This window comes from Palaemon carinicauda, chromosome 41, assembly GCF_036898095.1.
Source record: "Palaemon carinicauda isolate YSFRI2023 chromosome 41, ASM3689809v2, whole genome shotgun sequence".
NCBI classification, from domain to species: domain Eukaryota; kingdom Metazoa; phylum Arthropoda; class Malacostraca; order Decapoda; family Palaemonidae; genus Palaemon; species Palaemon carinicauda.
Genome location: NC_090765.1, coordinates 3,254,649 through 3,277,850, shown reverse-complemented (window position 1 = coordinate 3,277,850; position 23,202 = coordinate 3,254,649). Strand labels below are relative to the sequence as shown.

Here is a 23,202-nt window from a genome sequence, read left to right as displayed (position 1 = left end):
TCCACGTACCTGACAACAGGAAAGACTCCAAAGTCTTCCTGGCTGACTCCTTGGAAAGGTCGTGGGAGCGAACCATGAAGCCTAAGGATCCTAGCCATAGATTGAGCCACGAAGCACCCTGCATGGCGTACTTCGCGTCTCTCTCTATGTTCAGGAGCTCAACTGCCGAGAGGGAGGTCTTCGGAGAGGAGAGAGTTCGAGTCGGGACACCGTCCGTTAGGGACTCTACCAAACGATCGAGGGACATAGTGGAATCGGGTTCCCCTTCGATCTCATAATACTTCCTTTGTAGAATAAAATAAAGTGGAAGGGACTGAGAGGAGGAACCTACCCTCAAGGAACTAGAAGTTACAGCTATCTGGGCGATAGCTTTCCTTTCGGCGGCTGTCAAACCCTTGGACCAGGGGAGAGCTGCACTGGACCTGGAAGGCTTCTAGGTCACAAATATCTCATCAAGAACCATATCCTTCCCTTCCTGGATGGTGGAACCAAGAGTAGACAGACTGTTGATGGCCCTCATACAGGCAAAGACCTGCCAAAAGGTATGCTCTGACTCACGTGTCTCTTGCTCGGAGTGATAGTTTAGACTGGCCGCCTTTGAAAGATTCTCGTTCTCAGAATCTAAGGGGTCGTCCACCTCCACACTCACATCCAGAGTCTGGGGTAGGCCATGAATCGTCAACTGAATCGCTGGGAGGCCCCGCCACAGGGGACCGTCTCTGTGCTTCAGCTAATCTAGCTTCCCGTGCAGCAGCGTTCTTGGGTTTCGTCTTAGTGTCCTTCAATTCCCTACGCAAAGGACGTTCCTCCGCGGACTTAGAGGGGGAACCTGCGAGGTTTTGGAGGCACTTGACGAAGCCTTGGCAAGAGGAGCTGAAGGCTCCTTCTCTGGAGGTACAGAAACCGGACGTTGGTCCGGAGGCACTACCTCAATGTCTTGAGAGTTGAAGGGATGGAATGTAATCTCCCTGAGCAGGCCTAGTGTTATGCCTATCATCCTCCTTTACCTTCACTGGTGAAAAGAGTAAGTTGGCCATATAAGAGTCAGATGGATTAGGACCTTCAGCATGCGATCGGGGTGAAGGTAATCTGCGTACTTTGTCTGCCGTCGACTTTCTTCTAGGATCCTGACTCCCAATTGACAAACATGATGAGGGTTCCAAGGGAACCTAGGGGCTGCCTTGACTGGAACAGTCGGAGGTTGTGGCGGTGGAGACTTCTGCAGGGTGGAGATGAACGTATTTCCCCATGGAGGAAGTTTTGATCCTCTACATAAACCCTGGAATTCCCTAGGAGAGATTCCTTTGGGGAGAACTCTAGATGGAGCTCCAGTCGACGGAGGTAATAACCTCTGAGGCTCCTTGAAACCCTCTGAAGAGGGTGACCGTCTTCCGCTAGAGGTGGAAGAAGCTGAGGGTCGAGGCGAAGGTGTTGATACCGCTTACTCGCAGTTCCGACACATCTGCTCATGAATTGCTCGTGGAAGTTGCCGATTTGCTGGTGAAATTACGAGATTCACGAGCAAAATCGCGAGTTTCACGCGTCACTGGACGCGATTCATGAGTAGAAATGCTTGCAACGGGAGCACTAGGAGCCACACAGGAAGAGGAAGGTGTAACGCCTTGCTGCTGCCTCAGAGAAGCACCTATATCTGACGATGATGGCAGAGGAGGCCTATAAGTAGGGAATATTCTTGTTGGAGAACTTGTCAAAGCGGGCTGCGTTTCCAAGCGTCGCGTAGGCGAACACTTCGCTAAGACTCCCCAGGCTGTGAAAGGCACTGGAGGTTTAGTTGGATGCCAGTTTGAGGAATGGTCATTCTCATCATCAGGTGGGGTCCGAGGTCGTTTGGAAGAGGCTCTGGTTTAGGGATTACGCCATGATGAACTGTAGGTGCGCCTACCTCTACCTCTAGATGAGGAACGTCTAGACCTTGATCGCCAACACCCGTTTCGTGATCGTGAACGGGAGCCCTACCTCTCGTTTGAGAATGGCGTGAACGTCACGAATGCCTATCTCGCGAACGTGAACATCGTTCTCGTGAACGGTACAGTCGGGAGCGTGAACACCGCCCTCGTCAATGGGAGCGTTGTCCTCGCAAGTGCGAGCGCTGTTCTCGTGATCTAGAACGCATGCGTCTGGACCTAGGTCTAGATTTTGCTCGTGACCGTGAAGAACGCGATTGCGAAACTCGTCCTCGTGAAGAGGAACGCCTCCAAGGAGAGCGTTGAGACCTGCGGTCTTGCCAAGCACAAGGGTCTAGAGCGTGAGCGCCTTCTAAAAGAAGAGCACTCGGATCGTGATGACCTAAGATCCGTTAGATCTTCCGATTGTCGCGAACGGCGATCAGGGTAAGAAAGTCGAGATGGGTGAGGCGATAGCTGTGGTAGTCCTTTAGCGCTGCTGGTGGTAGGAGGACTGGTCCCTGGAAGATTGATTGATTGATTGCAAGTTTTCTGGCATCCTGACATCTAAGGTTATTGACGCCGAGTCCCTGGAAGATCTACACCTTCAACCTGCGGGCTCTTGTGGGGAAAAATGAAGGGTTGAAAGTTAGGGGACGATGAGGTCCCAGGATGAAGAGAGGGTTCGTCGTCAGCAGGGGGCCTTTGAAGAGGCTAACGCAAGCGATCACCTCGTCCACACAGGGAAGTGCCAGGAGAAGGCGAAAGAAGGACCTCGCACAGTTTCAAAGCGTGAGATGTCGACAGGTCCTGAGAGGGGTCTTTCCTGGCACCATGCTGAAGAAGGCACAGCCGCTCCTCCTTCGAAGGGGGTCCTGAAATCCCTAAGGACGACCACAACTGCAACAAATTTGAAAGGGAGAATGGCTCGCCAGCAGCTGGAGGTGAAGTTGCTCCTCTAGAGGAAGCAGCAACACCCCCCCCCCAACCCAGTACCACGAGGTTACCAAGGAGTTAGTCGGTCTGCGCTTCTACTCGAGCGTCCCTCGGAAGACTGCTAGCGAGAAGTAGCTCTAGAAAGAGATTTGGGGGTGCATGAAGAAGAAGAATGCGCTTTCCTCGCCCCTGAGGGAGAAAGATCGCACTTCACCTTCTTCTTCCTGCACTGCCCAAATTTCTCCCAATGGAAGACAGGCCACTACCAACACTCTGCGCAGGGTGAACCCTGCCCGCAGCGATGCACTCTGCACGAAGGACACAGAGAGTGTGGGTCGGTCTCCAACGAAGACATGAGAGTACAGCACGCGGCACCCTCGCGCCCTGGACATGTTTGCATGAATGTGATCGTAGAGAGAACATACACAACTGAAAAGAGAAAGCAAAATCAAAAAGTTCAATAACAGTCATGGAGAGAGAGGACACGTCCGATCTCTACCAAGCCTAAAGAAAAAGTGACGTCTGTCACTGCTGTAAGAGTATATATAGAGGCGGCTGGGTAACCGCTGTCTACCCGCTCAAACGGTTAGGCAGGGTTGTCGCAATGCAATTCAAGTACAATGGGTACCTTACAGCTATGCTAAAAGATAATCCACATAAATAACGGAAGGTTTGTTAGTATGGGAACAAATAATATTCCTAATGAAATTACAGTTAAAAATTTTGAAATATATTTCCATACCTCAACATGCTGAAAGTCATACTTTAACTGATCTACTCTATATTTTGCATTAGCCCTTCTTGTTGGTGGTTCTTTATTAATCAAAATGTCTAGACGACTGCAGTTCCTGAAAAATTAAAATGTTAAGGAAAATGTTCAATAACCATTATGCATAAACCATAACACACCTCCCACAAAAAAACTTGGCATTGTAGCTGTCTGGCAAAGAGAAGACAAGACTTTAGGACAAGAATTATCCCTCCTCAATCATTTTACAAGTAAACAATTATATTATTTACAGCCTATCGAAACAAACTTAGCCTATAAGGAATAAAGCCTTGAAAAACATGGGGGGAAAAAGTACTTCAGATAAATATTTTGATAACCAAGTCCAATTTAGAAATTACATTTCTCTACGTAACTTTTACCCGGAATCCATATGCTGATTACCTCAGATATGACAAATCTTAAAAAAATAATTTGTATTTTTCCTAACTGGACAAACCTGAGTCCTTTATATAGGAGGATGATGACAGCAAAGCTGGAATACAGCAGTTAAAAATTATAACGAGGAGTCAAAAACTTGCCGGTAGTTACCTGCAGGTAGCAAGGAGGCAACAGTTCCCCCACTGGCTCACTAACAAATCATTTTAATGGCACCTGGGACTTTCTTGGGGGTAATGCTGGCAGGGGTAGGTATGAGTGAAGGACTCAGGTTTGAACAGTTAGGAAAAATACAAATTACTTTTAAAAATTTTTTATTTGTTCCTACAAATATACAATCCATTATCCTTTACATAGGAGACTCATCCTTAGGTAGGATTGATTGATTAATTTGAAGTTCTCTGGCATCCTGACATTGAAGGTCATTGATGCCGTCTTAGGTAGGAAGACGCTCCCTTTCCAACGGGTGGAAACTAAACCATGACACTCAAAACTCTCACATCTGTGATACTGAAAGAGTTAAGGATACTCCCACCATGTGTACCAATGGTGTAGTAATACCAGAGGGTTCACGGCCCTGTCTTCAAGAGTTGTTCTTAGTAGAAAATCTGTGTCGTAGACCTGGGTTTGCTGGAATCATGTCGTATGGAACACATGTGATTATGGGTTTGCCTGGTTATGTCACACTCCCTCTCACCAGGAGTGTGGGAAAAAGGACTTCTGTACCTGAATACAGAACAGCCAAATGCTGAGTGGGGCTTACTTATTAACAAGACCAAGTCTAGCTGGAGAGGTTCTTCGAAGCTGTGGCCCTAGAGAGGGGAAGCTTGAAGGGGAAAAGAAAATGTCAGTCATTCTTTACTTTCATCCCAGATGTTTTTGGATTATTGAGTTACTTTTACTAATTACCCTGTCACCATGAAAGTAAGAAGAATTTTGACAAAATATTTTGTATACGCATTCTCCATTGCCATACGAAGCTTGGTGATTTTTTCAGGATTTTGTGTTTTACTTCCTATACCCCCATATATTGGGATTTCGGTGAGGCCCCTTAAAGCCATTCCTATTGGCCCACTGGATAATTTTGTCAATTATCCGGCAGCCTCGCGCGGGGGAGGGTATTGGCAATTGCGGTAGGGAGCGCGCTGGGGAATACCCGGGGGTCGCGCGCAAGAGACTGTCGAAGGGCTGATGCGCGCGCGCGCGGGCGGGCGTGGATCCCCTGGGCTCGTGCGCGGGAGACTGTTGAAACGCTCGCGCGCGCGGGCGAGACTTCATAATGAAGAGCCCCTGCGGACCAGAATGTTGGCACGTGCACGCGTGGCTATCGGCACGCGGAAGACCATCGACGCACATGCGCATAAGACTATTGGTGAGCTTAAGACTTATTGGTGCGCGCGCGGGAGACCATCGGTTCCCCCGCGCGGAAATGGTTATCGGCGGTTGCACGCGTAAGAAGATTGTCGGCGCTTGCACATGCAAGAAGATCTTCGGCGCTTGAAGATCGTCGGCTCTTGCGTGCGTAAGAAGATCTTCGGCACTAGAAGATCTTCGGCACTAGAAGATCTTCGGCACTAGAAGATCGTCGGTGCTTGCACGCGTAAGAAGATCGTCAGCGCTTGCGCGCGAAAGAAGATCGTCGGCGCTTGTGCGCGTACGAAGATCGTTGGCGCTCGCACGCGTAAGAAGATCGTCGGCGAGCGCGCGCGCGTTTGCGCTTCACGCGCTAGGTTGAATGTCAGCTGACAGGACGATCAGGAGCTGGGATGTGTCCTTAAAAAAAGGACCGTAGGCAGGTCTGCTTAGATTCCAGAGCTAAAGTCCTTCGTTGCAGTGCAAGGTTGAGCTGGTAGATCGGTAGGTCAGCTGGCAGGACGACCAACACTGAAGTTCTGCTTGATCCTCCGAGGCGGGGTCTCTATGAGAGACCTCTCCCGCGAACGGGAGAGGTGCCCTTCGTAGAAGAGACTTGGAGACACTCGCAGGCTGAAGCACTGGTGAGCGCCTGTGAGCTATCTCAGGAGACTCCAACAATGTGTGCTGATGCGCAGGTGAACGTTGGCGCACAGGGGACACCTGGCGCTAAAGGGAAGTATGTGCAGTATTTGCCCATAAGCCCTTTTTTCCCCGAAGGGATCGATGCCTGTTAACAACAGGATGCGATGGTGCCCACAGCGCGTCAGCAGTCAGGAACGGAGATGGCAGGTCAGCAGGTCTAGGAGATGGCAGGTCAGCAAGCTGATCTAATCAGGAACAATCCTCCGAAGAGGAGTCTCTATGAGTGGCCTCTCTCGCGAACGAGAGAGGTGAACACTTCGTAGAAGAGACTTGAAGACACTGGTGATGGTGCATCTTAGGGCCGTTGGTTCAGCAAGCTGACCTATAAGGAGCAATCCTCCGAAGAGGAGTCTCTATGAGTGGCCACTCTCGCGAACGAGAGAGGTGAACACTACATAGAAGAGACTTGCCAAGACTGTGCTCCACCCCTGAAGGAAGAGAAACTCAGCAAGGGGGGAGAAAGTCTGGCCGAAGAGCAGCACAGTAGTCGACGGCGATGAATTATTAAGGTATGAGAAGTTCTCCCTCTGCAGGGAGAAGATCTAACACCTGGGGAGGGAACCTCCCTCGGAAGGGAAGATACCCAACCCCTGGAGGCAAACCTCCTTTAGCGTTCTAAGATGTGCTGGCATGTTGTCACGGGAGAACTTCTAAGAGAAGAGATAACGCCCATGACGACGTCCTTGAGGGACGACAGCGACAGCAGACTCCCCAGGCACAAACAGGACAGCTCTGCTTCATTGGCACTCTTTAGTCAAACGAAGAAAAACTGCTTAGTTAACTGGGAAAATAAAATTAAAAAAAATTTTTTTAACAGAAATTCCCCAGGGAAGAACTCCGAAGAGTAACCCCGAGGGAATAGCAAAAAATAAGAATTAAGAATTAAGTATGCGCCCTCCTCCCCCACTGACATTCACGGGAGAAGGGGGAGGGCGGAGAAACTGTAATAAAAACAGAATTATAACAGAATTATAATTATCTAAAACATCTAAGAATGTTCACTAATAGTGAGAACCGCTGAACCCCCGAAAGGAAGTGTTCCCCACGGAGAAAGCTGAAAAGTTAAATATACAATTAGATTTCATTAAAAATAATTGAGACAAATAAACGGAATAGCAACCCAACCCGCAACGGGAAAGGAGCTTACGTAATAGTACGTAGTAGTAGTAAGGGGTGAACGACCTCAAGTAGAGAGAGAGACCGTAGTCAAATTAAACTCCCACATTTCCTTCGCTGAGAATCCAAATTCCCCGTAGGAAAGGAGGAACAGCGAAGATAATAGATGAATGAAGAAAGTCCAGCGATGACGATTCCTCACGGCGGCCGAGTTAACGGAAAAGCCGAAGGCAAAACCGATGGACCAAGAGGGAGAGGCCGTACCCCATGACGTGGAACCGTGGTGGCCTTGCACTACTACATTTCTATACAGAAATATATACATAAACATAAAGAATGTTTATATATATATATTACAAGTATAAGAAAAAGAGAGTAAAAAGACAAAAGCATTAATGGCTGTCAAAGAGGCGAGGGTGAAAGCGGACACGTCCGCTTACCACCCGAGCCGATGGCAAAGTGAGCTCAGTACACAGGTATGTGGGGGGGGGGGGGTGCCAGGCTACCCTCCCTACCCCCCGCTAGTAAACCCTCGTTAAATTTCTAATGGCTCGTCATTTCAGCTACACCGAAAGTAATTACCCATATTAAATAGCGTGGTTTGTATTTCAGTTACGGAACAATTTAAAATTTTCTTCACTTAAATGCTCTTAAACTGGTAACCAGGAGCTGCTTCACACTTGCATGATACATTTGAGAAATGATCAGCCAGGGCATTTCTAACCTCAGTTGCTCCTGTCACATACTAATCATTCACCTTCAACACTGGTGGTGGGTTGGGGGTGAATTTACCTGCTATCTTTTTTACTTCCTTCCATACAGAAGATGGTGGTGTTCTACTGTTAATGAAGGAAACAAAAGATACCCAAGACTGGCACCTAGCTTCTTTCATGGCACAACGGCACTGTGCTTTACATTTCTTGTATATAATTAAATTCTCCTCAGTACGATGTCTGCGCAGTCGAGTTAAAGACCTTCTGTGCAGCATAGTTAGTTCTGAAGACCACCAGGGGACTGGTCATCGTTTGAATAACCCTCTTGTTTTGGGAATTGAATTAACTCCTGCTGCATGAAGGGTTCCATTCAGTAAGTCTATGGCATCATCAATATTTCCAAACTGTTCTGCATTCCCTTCAATTACACTTAGCTCACGAAATCTATACCAGTCCACCTTGTCAAGATTCTATTGTGGCGATCTCTGTAAAGGTGGACCATTGTTGGTGTTTATAATGATTGGTGCATGATCACTAGTATGCCAATCATCTAATGTCTGCCAATCGAAGTCGAGAAGGCAATTAGAGCTTACGATTGATAGGTCATTGCACGAAAACGTACCTCTCTGGTCATGAAAGTGTGTGGGCTCCACTGCATTAAGGAGCCCGACATCCTCATTTTCCACAATTGATGATATAATATTGCCCGTGCTTGCTAAAACTTCATCCCATAAAGGATGTCTACCATTCATATCTCCCAGTAAGAGAAAAGGTTGAAAGTTGTTGAATAACCTCTACTATATTTTTATACAAAATGTTATCACTTGAATGTACATGAGACTTCCGCCATGACTCACTGCTAGTTGATTATATGGTGTTCTATAGCTAGCATACTCTCGAGGACAAGGAGTGTTAGCATCAAGCTTGCTTTCCTGTACATACAATTATGGGGGAATGTTCATGAATTGGGAGCTCAAGTTCTTCATATTTGGCCCTTAAACCCTGAAAATTCCATTGCAAAATGGAGAAAACTATGGATTATTTCTGGAAGACATCTTGGATGAGGTCTTACCACTGGCAGTTTTTAATCTAACATTATTACCAGTAGATTTCTTTAGAGATGGTCTTGATATATTGGGTTTACATTTGTCTTTATCTTTGTGTCCTTTTGATCTATTTGTTGAGGTGGATGGTGGACCTAAACTTTAATTTCTGATTTATTCAAGTTATCTTCCGGTTCATCAGACACATTAACAGACAAAACATCAAATTTATTTGATGTCATAACTTTAATGTTTCTAATATAGGGGGCTGAGAGAGATGGAGGTCTCTCTCTTTTATTATTAATAGATGGTGAGATTCTAGGTTTTTGCACCCTTCCCAATAAAGCTGCATCAGGTAAGTTGGCTTTAAGTAGAACCTCCATTAAATCAGGCAAGGACATGGCCTGAAAGAGGTTTGTATTTTTTTTTTTTTTTCTGTAATGGGGGACAAAGGTTGTAGAGATGGGCATGCCCCAGTGTTAATACACTGGGGCAAAGCCTCAGGAGGTAATATGCTTACCTCATCATTCATCCTTTTATCAGGTGGTATATTTTTTTTTCTAGAGCTATTAGCAGTACAAGGTGGGTTTGATTTTAATGCCTTAGCATAGCTATTTGATTTATATAACAGTCTTTTGACATGTCCCACACTTATATCTTCAAAATTAGATTTTTTAAGGACAGCTTCTTCCAACTTATACAATTTGCAGCTCTTGTCAATGGATTTATAATTTGAGTTGAAATTTAAACACCTGGCCTCAAGTGCACATTCTCCATCGTAAGATTTGGGGCAAATACCACACATTTTTAAATTTTTGCAAACTTTAGACAGGTGTCTAAATTTAAAACAATTAAACCATTGCAGTGGCTTCTGCTTGAATGGTCGTACTTTAATCATTTCATTTTCAATAATAATATAGAAAGGTACATCAGTATCCTGGAAAGTAAGGATAACCATTTAGATATCTGGAACTTTGTGTACTTTCCATACATTTAGTCGAAACTTGGCCAGTATCTCCGCCTCTGAACATTCACATAGATCTTTGTTAAAAACTACTCCCCTTCTGTAACTAAAATTTAGATGGGGTTTGACATCTAACATAAATAATCATTAGTTCTTTTTTGGTTGGACAGTATTACAGATTGTGCGCTTGATTTGGTATGGTATGGATAGGTTAAATATTTTTTCCAATACAAGATATATCTCCCAGTCCAATAGTTCCTACTTTTTTTCTGAATTTGAGTATTTTGAAATAATTACCTGTAACCTCCTTTGATTCAGCTACAAGCCACATAAGTGGTTTTGGCTTTCTCTGGGAAGGCATAACTAAATCAGCGTCTTTTTCCAACCAGTCAGCAGGCCTATATATATTGGTGTGCTACTGTTGTTAACACACATTTGGGTTCTCTTCAAATGTTATCTTAATGTGTTATAGATTACATTTAGTATGTTACATCTTCAAGTAAAGTCTAAGTAAGTTAACTTTAAAATAGTTTATTCTTTAAGAACAGTGTTAACATCATCACAGGAGTATAGATGGTTTGGTCGGATGACCATTCCGTATGACATCTAAAAGCGAACTGATACAAATATCTAATTTCATACTAAAGTTTACACAGTTATCTCAGCATTTATGGATTTATAGTAAACACAACATTAATACCGGAAGGTACTTGTTCCGTTCTCACAGACAACTTCTTTCTCACGGGGCTTGGTTGTGTTTACTCTTCATGAAAAATGTTACATTGCTGAGGTTTGGCATTTGCATCCTGCTTAGAATATGACTATGGCATTTCTCACACTTCTCTTACTTCCACAATGACCTGTAGGTCATGTGTTTTAAACAAGTAATATCTAATATATTACATATACATCCAAATCCATTGGTACCTTATTGCAGAGAGCAGCCATGACATTCAAGTTATTAATTTTATTATCATTCATGTACTTATTGCTTTAAATGCTTTGTCATAACTACTGTAAGATATCCATGAACCCCATTTTCATCTTCAAGTTTCATCCTTATTTCATTTATACATCCATACATTCCACTATTGGCACAATGAGAGTACTGTATACTTCCCAGATGGTCCACTCCATACCCTACCTGAAGGATAGCACCAAAACATAAATAGAGGCACAGGTGTAAGCTAAAACTGCCTGTTAGGGATGAGACCAAGAAAATATGGAATCATTCATGAGTAACCTTTAAACCTTTAAGTATCTTGGTCATCTGGTTGGACGTTCTGGGATGCGTAAGCTGCTAGAATACATGTAGAAAGTGGAGAACTTCCCTAAACCTACCACTGTGCGTGACCTACGGGGGTTCCTGGGGCTAGTAAACTTCAAACGGAAGTTTATCCCCATGTGCTCACAGATAGCCAAACTGTTATCTGCAAAGACTGGAGGATGTAAATCCCAAGGGACCAAATAACTGAAATGGACTGTGCCTTTGTGCGCTTCAAGGTGCTGATCAAGGTGGACATTATTTTGTCATATCCTGAGTACTCTGCTGAGGCTAAACCCTTGGAGTTGTTTGTTGACGCTTCGGGTGAGGACGCTGGTGATCGTCTATACCAGGAGTCCTTGGAGCACCCAGGGGAGTGTCGGGGGATAGTGTACAACTCCATGACCTTCCTTGACTGCGAGACCTACTATTCTACCATTGAGTCTGAGTTGGCTGCTCTGCAATGGGAAGTGAAAACCTTCAGGGCATTCCTCTATGGTCAGTTCTTCATGATTAATTCTGATCACCGTCCCCTGATGTATCTTTATTACACGAAGATGGTGGACAGTCTTCTAGCATGGACTCTGGAGGACCTGTCCAAATTTAACTTTATTGTTAACTACTGTCCAGGTGATCAGAATTCCGCAGCAGACTGGTTATCCCGCTGGCCCGCATTAACTGACTGTCTGCTTGCTACTGAACCCACCACTCCCAAGTTGCCTACTGGACTGGCCTTGGATAAGGAGGTTTGATGTGGTCCAAATTCTCTCATAGAATCCTTGGAACTGGTCATGAACTGCTAGATGGAAGGGTCAGGTGTCGCATCCAACTCTCGACTGAAGGGAGTCAAGCTCCGGGATACCTTAGTTCAGTAGTTTCTGAGGGACACCGGTCAACTAGGCTTCAAACTGGACAAGACTACCAGGAGCAGGATCAACACAATGCATTTTCCAGGTACAGTCTCAGCTCTAGAACTGCTATTGGCAGCATCTAAGCTATTGAACCTGGAAATCTGGGTCCATTGGAGTCCCACTTGTCCTGTAGTCTATCATGATACATCTATGACTAAACCAGTGTGTGCATCTTCAGTATCTGTCTTGAATGCATTTTAACCCTCTGATCAAGCTCCATAATAACGTCCCATCAATTGACGTGATTCTGGGCCATAAGGCGGAGGTGAAATCTCGTGTGCCTGACGCTAAGGGCTAGGTCTAGTAATAATACAGGAAACCTTATTTTGTGTGCTTGTTGATACAGGGGCACAGGTTTGTCTTGTAAACAAGTCTGTACTGAGCCAACTTGGCACAGAGTACCAACTACTGTCAGGAGAACAATTAAGAGGGGTTAACCGGTTCCTGCACTATCATTCTAGGCTACGTCCAGTTAGAGGTGAAGTGTCCTCCCAGGCGGAGACTACCGCTGTTTAACTATGCGGTGGCAGCTGCCAAAGACATTAGCTTTTGTTTTGTTCTTGGTACGAATCTACTGGACATAGCTTACCTGACACTGGATTCACCCCAAGAACAGTTGGTGTATGACCACACTACTGTTCTTCAATGGTCTCTCGAAGTACTCTGTTTCCCCAATGCATACCGAGACCACTGTCGTGAAGGCGACTAACCCTGAACCTGATCGTGGAGTGAGCTCCGGGAATGCTCTTCTGTCCTTTAGTCACGAGGCCAAGATTCAAGTTCCACGCTCCTATTTGCCCTATAGGAGATGCTGGTCTGACCTGGAAGTGCACCAGGGTTTGCTAGTGAAGCAGAACCCAGATGGCTCAATAGTCCTGGTAGTCACCTTCAATGTCCTGATAGACCTAGTTGCCGAGACACATCTCCAGAATGCTCACTGGGGGATACAGAAAATGACTGCGATGCTCCATCGACTCGTTTGGCACAAATCTTTGATTAGTGTAATCAGGGATATGTGCCGGACATGTTGGGAATGTCAGACTTGTAAGGTTTCAAGGGAGGTGGTTGCCCCGCCACCCTGAAAATAGTAACCTCTTCTCCTTTTGAATTGGTTGCTATGGACCTTGTGAATCTCCCAACAACCAGTACTGGTTTTATTGGGTGTCTGATGATAGTCGACCATTATTCCAAATGGGCGACGGCAGTATCCATAAGGAATAAGAAGAGTTGTATGATATGCCAGGTGCTTGAAGACTAAGTTTTTCCTGTTATTCCTCATGTTCCAGTCCGGAGATTGACTGATGACGGCCCTAAGTTTATTTCCCAGGAATTTACTGAGTTGTTGGAGTGGTACAATGTTGTACATGTGAAAACAACTCCGTATAAGCCCTCTAGTAATGGTGCAGTAGAGCGGGTGAACAGTACCATTTGAGGGGGTACTCCAGTTACGAAGGTACACGATAATAAGGTTACCTATGAGCTGCAGAGACTGCCTGATAGTGAACTGGTAAAAACTCAGCATATCCAGTTGAAGGCCTGGCTTGTACCTCCAGTCTATATTAGGAGGCACTTTCTCTGGTATTCGAGGGGTCCTGATCCTGTAACTGAGACTCAGAATAGTCCAGGACTTGTGTCAAATGATGTACCTAATGTAATATGTATAATTGGATAAGTGGATGAAGGGATGGATGATGAATTAAATTAATTTTACTTGATCACCCAACCTCTCTATTGGAATTTTTTTTTATGTAATATACAGTAATATCTCGACATACGAGTGTCCCAACATATGAGAAATTTGATATGAGGAAAGTTTCGAGCAAATTTTTGCCCCGAGATGGACAAATTTTAGATACGAGGATACGAGACGGTTCCCTATGCAGCCGCTAGGTGGCCGACTGTGAGAGATGCTGCTTACTAGGACAGCATCGCTCGCTCTTTCCTGTCGGATCTCCGTCGCGTAATGTTATCTCCGAGCATCGGCCGAGGTATTTACATTTTTTACGTGTTTTTTGCGTTAATCAGTACAGAATTAAGTGAATAAGCAATGGGTCCAAAACAAGCGAGAGCAAACAAGGGTAGTGAAAAGAAAAAGCATATGATGACAATCGAGATGAAGCATGAAATAATAGAAAAACATGAGAGTGGTGTACGAGTTGACTGACCTCGCTCACCAATATGTACCATCCTCAAGCAGAAGGATGCTATAAAGAAGAAAATTAGAGACATGTTAGTGAAGTGGCAAGAGTTTTCTGATTTTATGGAAAAGAGCAACCAGGACAAGTTGGCGTGTGGTCGTGCGTTAGCCTTTTGTGACGACATTTTCGTAACATTTTGAAGGGGAGACAAAAGCAAACATCCCTAGATAGATTCCTTTTAAAAAGGCCAGCAAAAAGTGAAGGTGAAAGCGAGTCAAAATGCGAGGCAAAAAGAGCCAAGCCGGAAGAAGAAAAGTAAAAAAAATGAAAATGAAAACAAAATGACAAATTCGGAGATAATTTGTATTTTTTCCTAACCATACAAACCTTAGCCATTAGATTTTAAACGAGGGTTAACTACCCCTGCGCTAGTTAGCAGGGGTAGGGGAGGGGTAGCTAGCTACCCCTCCCCCCTTACACACTGGTGAACTGATTCACTTCGCTTAGAGGTAAGACTTGACTTGGGGGACAGGGCTGGCGGGCAAATATGTGTAAATAGCTAAGGTTTGTATGGTTAGGAAAAATACAAATTATCTCCGAATTTTTCATTTGTTCCGTAACCGAAATACAAACCACGCTATTTACATAGGGTGACTTACCCCTTAGGAAGGACGAAAAGTCCCCAGCCATACTGGCTTTGGCTTTACCCGGGGACTCAGAATCCGAGTGAGCAGCACTTCGAGAAAAAGAGTCCCTGCACCTCGCAAGTTCCTTGCTCCGCAAGGAGTGTGCGGCCTACATAAGCTTGTGTGTGGAGGTAAGAAGCGTGACTTGTCCTAGGCAGTCGACCTGAAGACCTTTAGATGGAATTCTGGACTAGGACTTTCCCAATACCACCTCGTTAGGGTATGGGGGACGCGACAGTATAATTTTAATACTAGGAACAAAAGGAAGCATGGTTTACCTGCAGAGGTTTGAGGTCGGCTATGCAGAGAACCTAGGATGCTGCTTTCCCCAAGAGAGGGGAGGATGAAGAAAGAAGTAAGGGCCAGACATACCTCTTTCAATCATGCAGTCTCACACCGGGTAACAATGCCCCCAACCTTCTGCTACCTGTCCATTAAGGAGCCTGAGGTTAGACCAGCTGTTGTGTAGCCACCACAGGCCGATAGAAAAACGTATCGAGGCTCCTGTGGGTTACGTCCTGCAGGTAGAGAGCTGTGAAGGTCGTCCGACACTTCCAGACTCCAGTTTGTAGCACCTGCGTCACAGAGTAGTCTTCTTAGAGACGTTGCGATGCCTCTGACATCGAGTGCTCTAAGGCTACATGACGGAAGAGGGTCTGGATTCAGGGCGAGATGGATGGTCATAGAATCCAGGCTGCAAAGGTATTCCTGGTGACCCTCCTCTTCGTCCTTCCTGTGCTCCCCAACAGGGCTGCACGTGAGGACGAACTGCAGCTGTTCTTTAAGATAACACCTCCGACTCCTTGCTGGGCATAGTAGGAGAAGGCCTGGGTCATCTGTTACAGAACGGAGACTCGAAATCCTGAAGGCGTCGAACCCAAGGTTTGGGACTCCAAGATCTTGAGTCTAGAAACCGACTCAGGGACGAACCCGAACGTTACCTCTCCCTATCCTCTTGAATGGGCGAAGTCGTACGAGAGACCATGAAGTATGCTGATACGCTTGGCCGAAGCCAGAGCGGGCCGGAGCACCGTCTTTTAAGTCAGGTGCCTGTCCGATGACTAGTGTACTGGTTCACAGGGAGAAGCCTTAAGATCCCTAAGAACCCGAGCCATGTACCATGGAGGAGGTCTCACTTCCGACTGGGTGCAGGTAAGTTCGTAGCTTTGTATGAGCGAAGAAAGATCCAGCGAGGAGGAATTGTCTAACCTTAGAGGCTGAAGGCCAGGCTTGAGGCTGAGCGATAGGCTTTACCGCCGAGAGCAAAAGGCGCAATTCCTCTCGCAGATGGACAATAACTCTGCTAACGCTGGAATAGTGGCATCAAGGGGAGAGATACCTCTCCCACGATACCAACCACAGAGGACTCTACACCTCGCCTGGTGGACCCCTGCGGATGACTTCGCAGGTGTCAAGACATCCGCTCCGCGACCTGTCGCGGAACGCCTCTCTCAGTGAGGAGATGCTGGATGGACTCCAGGCATGGAGTCGAAGCGGAGCTACGGCTCATGGTAGATGTAGTGGTGTGGTTGCTATAGCTCTTGTCGTGGGGAAAACTCTCTCGGGAGTTCCATCAAGGGGTGCAGAAGGTTCGAAAACCACTCTGCTTGATGCCGTAGAGGAGCTATCAGTCACCGACAGGATGACCGAAAGTCTGGTCTTGTTGAGCCCCCTTTCCCCACAGACCCAACGGTGGCAAGGCGTAGACGTTGATGTTGTCCCACCGATGTGGGAAGACATCTCGGCAGGGTGCCTTGGGGTCCGGGGCTAGGGAGAATTACAGCTACAGCTTGAAATTTAAGGTCGTCGCGAACAGGATCACAAAGTCCGAGCTTGCTGGTTACTGGGGGTTCCAAAGACCACTCGGTACTCTCTACCTGCGATGCCCTGTTCCGACTGTCGAAGAGCACATTCCTTGTCTGGAATGAAGCGAGCCGATAGAAGTATTGAGCGGACTTCGGCTCATCTCAGTATCTCTACTGTAGGATGGGAGACTGTTATGAAAGAGTACCTCCCCGCTTGATGAAAAGCAACTACCGTGGTGTTGTCGCTCACGGAGTGATTCACCGGGGCCTGTTGGGACTGTTGATGGCCAGAATATGGCCTTCATCCCTAGCCAATTGATGTGGAGGTACCCTTCTGGCTCTGGCCATAGGCTTGAGATCCTTTGGTTCAGAACGTGCCCCCCCCCTTTTTTTGACGCGTCCGAGGACAGCATCAAATGCGGAGGAGGGACGAGAAGATCCACTCTTTAGCAAAAGCTTCGCAGGTCAACCACCACTGCAGTATCCCTCGTTCGGCAGGTCCCATAGGACCAGAATGTCTGGGGAATCGTGGTCTTGATTCCACCGGGACTTGAGTCGCCAAAGCAGGAGACTCATTCCGAGGCGAGTGTTGGGGACTAGAGGGGTCAAGGAGGAAGGTGACCTAGGAGGCGTAACCAGAAAAGGGCTGGAGACTCTCCTCGCCTGATTAAAGGTTCTCCTACTCTCCTCCGCCTTGCTATCCTGTCATCTGAAGGGAAGGCTTAACGGAGATTGGAGACTAAAATTAAGCCTAGATATACCAGTTGTTGCGATGGAAACAGAGAAAACTTCTCGAGATTACCATGATCCTTAGATCTTGGCTAAGTCCCAGAGGCTTGTTTCGGCGTCGAAGAAGGGTCGATACCGAAACCGCCCGGGTAACCAGTCATCCAGAAAACGAAGGAGGTAGATGCCGCTCCTGTGTGGACATGAGGGTTCGGGATGAACTTCCTGGTGAATGCCTGCGGAGCTGAGGAAAGCTCGAAGCACCGCACCTTGAACTGGCATATCTGTTGCCTAGGCTGAATTCCAAGTACTTCCTGTAAAGATGGATGGACTGGGATCTGGAAGTACCTGTCTCTCGGATCCAGTATGCACGTGAAGTCTTGTGGTTTCCCTACAAGTCTGATCGAAACTGTTGTATCATACTGACCGAAGTTTGTACGACAAACTTTTTCAGGGCCAAGAGGACGATGGCGGGTCGCCAGCCTTCAGGCGCTTCTTCAAGAAAGTGTCGTTTGAAGAACCTTGGGAGGAGCCGCCAAGAACCTTGGAGAGCATCCTTCTAGAGCATGGTCTCGCCCTCTGCCCAAGGGGCTAGCCACTTTGCCGATCCCATGGCATAGGGGCTCAGCACCACCAGATTCGCTGACAGGGGAGTAGGAGATGCTACGAAACGCGACACGAAACCCCTGGCACATCATGGAGATCGTTCAGGAATTGGCCCCAAGTTGCTGCCACTTGAAGGCGCAAATCCACTGGGGGATGCAGGTAGGGGTTGCATTTGCAGCCTAGGCCACCCCCTCTAAGATTATTGCCCTCCCAGAAGGGCTCCTCGCCTTTCGTCCCCGATGGGAGGGGGGAGGCTGCATAGACACCTTGTCTAGCTGCCCGTGCCGGTTCTGATCTTCTAGGCTGAACGAGGCTGTAGAAGTTGAGGCGCTGGAGGCTTGTAGGGACTGGAAATAAGCGCCTTGGAGGAGCGAATCGTGATACGATTCTCCCCACCTCTCAGTTGCTCGTTCCTTGTCCTTGGACTGAAACAAGCCCCTTCCAAGGATGGAAGAGAGAGTCTGGGTTGCCGAAATCCACGGTAGGGACCAACGAGAGAAAGCCTCTCAGTCACTGCATCTCAATGCTTCAACATCGAGTTTGTCCCCAAGTTCGACACTTGGTGTCGGGAAACGAAAGGTGCATGTGTCCGAGCGGAGGAAAGTTCCATAACCTTCCCGGAGCTACCTTGTATAAAACCTCAGGTCGCGACCGGATGGCCAGAGACTCAAGTTCGACGATCAGCCACTAGGTGGCCTGCCTGGCACCCTTCGCGGCTTCCTCCTGGTTCAAGATTCCCGAAGATGAAAATGTTACCTGCCCGGCGGAGAGTTTCTCGAGGGAAAAACCCCAGAAGGTCTGTTGCACGGAATGATGGAGAGGAAGAGCTAAATCAGGCTAGCCCATGATCTCGAAGTATTCACGCTGTTGACGACTGACAGAGGCAGTGTCAGCAGCCACCGTTAGAGGGAAGGGAATAGGGCGATCCCGAGGAGAGGGATGATGGGGCCTGCCTGAAGAGGGAGAAGAATGTTACCCAGACTCTTCTGAAGATTCTTCATGGTTTATACATGTCATGCTCTGCGCTTACGAGGTGAAGATCGTGACTATGATGATCTGAAAGTACGCGCTCCAGAAACACTCGCCAGGTTGCCCGTGTTGCGAAAACCCGACGGGAATTGCGGTCGAAATCGCCCTTGGCGCTCGCGCGATGGTACAATCGTTGGTTCGCGCGCGGGCGAACATGTGTGCGCATGCGCGTGAAGACGCGTGGGCGCGTAGGCGGGCGGGCGCGGTCGGAAGACCAAAAACGCGTAAGTGAGCAATGGCGCGTTGGCGCGATTGGCGAACGATGGTTCATTGCGGGAGATGGCGTGTCGGCGAGCGATAGCGCGTTGGCGAGCGATAGCGCGTTGGCGAGCGATGGCGAGTTGGCGAGCGATGGTGCGTAGCGACCGATCGTGTACAGAGGAGCCAATGCGTGGCCGCGTACGGCGATCTGAAGCGTGGGCGCGTTGAAAACGCTAGCGGGCAGGCGAAGAATCGCGCGCGATCACTAGGATATCGCCGGCACGTAAGAGATCGATGAAGCGCGGTTGCACGGCCAGAAGATATCAGCGAGGGGAAGAACCAGATGGTGAGGTTGCGCATAATAGCGAACGCTCATGGGCGAGAACAGAAGACTTCTCGTGGGCACGCGGGTGCTCAGAGATTCGGACAAATCTAGAGCACATAAGATCGTCGGCGAGGAGGTGAAGGAATCAAGACTTTCGCCTCCACCCACATCTGGAAGCTCGTGGAGAACGCTGGTGCGCCTTGCGCACATCAGGAAAAGGGCGAGCAGATGTGCGCTGGCGAGCAGGCGAACGAGGGTGTAAAAGAAGGAACAGTATCCTTGCCTGTGCCTAGATCCAAAGATCGTGGGCGCGAGAGGCTAACGTTGGCGCGCATTGCGCACATTAGAAAAGGGAGCGCAGATGTGTGCTGGCGCGCAGGTGATCGTGGGCGTACAGGAGACCGTTGGCGCCCAAGGTGAGTAGCATGAAAGGGCGTCCAGAAGTGCGCTGGCGAGCTGAAGAGGGCTGGCGCACAGAAGGACTCAGAGGCGCAGGTGAATGCTGGCGCGCAGGTGAGCGCTGGCGATAAGGAGATCTACGGTGAGACTCAGCAACAGGAGATCGCAGGAGAGAAGTCTGGAACACAGCAGGAGAGCGCAAGAGCGCCAATGCGCGCGAGCGAGCAGGAAAACGTAGGCGCGCAGGTAAAACCTGGCACTTAAGGGACTTACCCACAATGTGGAGTAAGCCCTTAGCCCCGAAGGGACCGGTGCACCACAGCGCATCTGCGTCCAGGAGAAGGTCTAGCAGGAGGATCCTCTGTGGGGAGGGAGAAGATGAAGACGACCACAGGCAGGAGCACCATCATCAGACCTCCAAAGAGGAGTCTCTGTAGTGAACTCCCCCAAGGGGGAGAAGCACTCGCAGGAGAGACCGTGGCATCAGCTGCCCCCGAAGGGGACTGAGCCCTCAGCAACAACAGCAACAACGGCAGAAGGAGACCTCCGAAGAGGAGTCTCTGTGGTGAACTTCCCCCCCGGGGAAGAAACACTCGCAGGAGAGACCGTAGGGCTCCGCTGTCCCCCGAAGGGGACTGAGCCTTCAGCAACAACAGCAGAAGGAGTCCTCCGAAGAGGAGTCTCTATGAGTGTCCTCTCTCGCGAACGAGAGAGGAAAACTTCGTAGAAGAGACTGAAGATGGAGCCCAAGGGCTGAAGGGTCAGTCAGTGACCTAGGAGGCAACCTTCGAAGAGGCGCTCCTGCAGCTGCTCAGCCCCTTGAGCGTAGCTGCAGGTGAGACCGCTCAGCACCAAGAACATAGTCGCACAAAAACTATGGTCTGAGAAGTAACCGCTCAGCCCCTTGAGCAAGGTTACAACCAGGAACATATAATAATCATTAAAGGTAAGAGAAGTTTCCCCCGAAAGGGAAAGAAACTCAAACTTGGGCAGGTAACCTCCCTCGGAAAGGAAGTTACCCACCCAAGGAGGCGAACCTCCTGAGAGTTCTAACATGAACTGAAGAGCTGTCGGGTGCCTCGGGAGAACTACCAGGAGAAGGAGACACGCCCCTGACGAAGTCCTATAGAGGAGGCAGCAACAGCCAACTCCCCGAGTCTCAACAAGACAGCTCTGCTTCGTTGTCACATTAGGCAAACGGAAAACAGATCGTCAACTGTGAAAAATAAAAAGTAATTAGTTAACATTCATTCCGCTGGGAAGACTCCGAAGAGGAAACCCGAGGGAAAAGAACACAAGAATTACATAACAGGCAAGAGCCCTCAACCCCACCTACACTCACGGGAAGGGGGAAGGGCGAGAACTGTAACAAAAACAGAATTATAACAGTTATAATTATGCAATTCATTAAAGAATGTTCACTAAAAGTAAGAACGAAACACCCCGAAGGGAAACGTTCTAAAAAGCTGAAAAGTTAACAAATACAATTAGCTTTAATAAAAAAATAATTGAGATAACAAGTACTGAGTAGCAACTCCACCCGAAAGGAGGAGCTATCGTAGAAACGTAGTAAAAGGTGAACGACCTCCAGAGAGAGAGAGAGACCGTAGTCAAACAATACTCTCGCAATCCTACGCTGAACCCCCCCTTCCCCGTAGGAAAAGAGGAGAACAGAATAATAAGTCCAGCGATGACGACTCCCCACGGCGCCCGTGGAAGGAGGCGACCGAAGGACCAAGGAAGAGATCGCGGCCCATGAAAATACATCGTAGTGGCCTGAATGCCGGCGGCCACACGGGGATATCGTACACACACACACACAGCACGAACACTGAAAAGGAAACTTACTGATTTCTATACTCAAATATATACATAAACATAAAAATATGTTTACATATATACATGAGTAAAGAAAGTAAGTAATTAAGTAAAGACAAAACAATAAATGGCTGCCATGCGAGGACGGGAACAGAGACATCCGTTCATTGTCCGAGCCATAAGCGAAGTGAATCAGTTCACCAGTGTGTGAGGGGGGAGGGGTAGCTAGCTACCCCTCCCCTACCCCTGCTAACTAGCGCAGGGGTAGTTAACCCTCGTTTAAAATCTAATGGCTCACCATTTCAGCTACGCCGAAAGCAATACCCTATGTAAATAGCGTGGTTTGTATTTCGGTTACGGGACAAATAGGAAAAAAGGGCAACATTGGATTGTTTTTTAATGTCTTTCCAAGTTATACACCAAATTTCAATGCTATATCTTTAAAACTAATGGAGAAGATAGAATTTGAAGATCAATAAACGGATTTTGAGCGAAGCGAAAAATCTATTTTTGGGTGAGATAGCCATGGCGTCCTGATGGAAGGTTCCTGTTTGGTAGCTTCCTTGGGTATAAGACTACTAAGATATTCCCAGAGAATTTAACCACAGGTTATCACAGAATTCTAACTTCTGGAGCGAGTATCTCAAAGGTTTCCCTTTAAGACATCGTAATACAACAGGGGACACGCATGTCTGAACGTGCCACATAGCTATCTTCACCCCGAACAGAGTTAATGCTTCGGTGTGTAAGGGCTGAGAATAGCTGGGAGCCGTTCCACAGCTAATCTCACTCGTGGCTACTACTGATACAGTACTCGAGACGTAAACAAACGGACGCCATTGCTCTGATGACGTCACGCCCGTCTTCATCCTGAAGCCAGTTGCTGCCCATCACCATGATACAATTGTGTAGGGTGGGAACAAAACTGGACGAAGTAGTAGGGAGGGTCCATCAGGACGCCATGGCTATCTCACCCAAAAATAGATTTTTCGCTTCGCTCAAAATCCTTTTTTTGGGCTCAAGCCATGGCGTCCTGATGGAAGAGTACCAGAGAATCAATGTATCGTGGTAGATTTTCCCCCAGTGTTAAGTGCCTAGGCATTGACAAAACAGCAAAGTAATCTTAGGTAAAGAACCATAGGAACGAAGTATCCTGCCCCCCATTGGTAGGAAGTTCCCATGGGCTATGCCGACGTCAAAGTGGTATTGAAGGGCTATTCATCCTGACAGAAGAACTTGAAGAACTTAGAGATGAAGCAGAATGTTTGATATTTGTATAGGAACATTCTGAATTAGACCAGTGGTGGTTGGGCACTGTGTATAGAGTTCATCTCTTGGTTATCAGAAGTAAGTATTCGTGTAGGAACCTTACTGAGACAGGGTGAATATAATTTA

At 47.6% G+C, this 23,202-nt stretch overlaps 1 protein-coding gene across 1 annotated transcript in view; it reads right to left on the bottom strand.

The window, feature by feature from the left end:
* Positions 1–23,202, bottom strand: part of Membrin (golgi SNAP receptor complex member 2) — a 155,622-nt gene that overhangs the window by 60,510 nt on the left and 71,910 nt on the right. Inside the window, exon 3 of the mRNA XM_068364602.1 lies at positions 3,583–3,688. Within this exon, the coding sequence (XP_068220703.1) occupies positions 3,583–3,688 (106 nt within the window). The remainder of the gene's footprint in view (positions 1–3,582; positions 3,689–23,202) is intronic.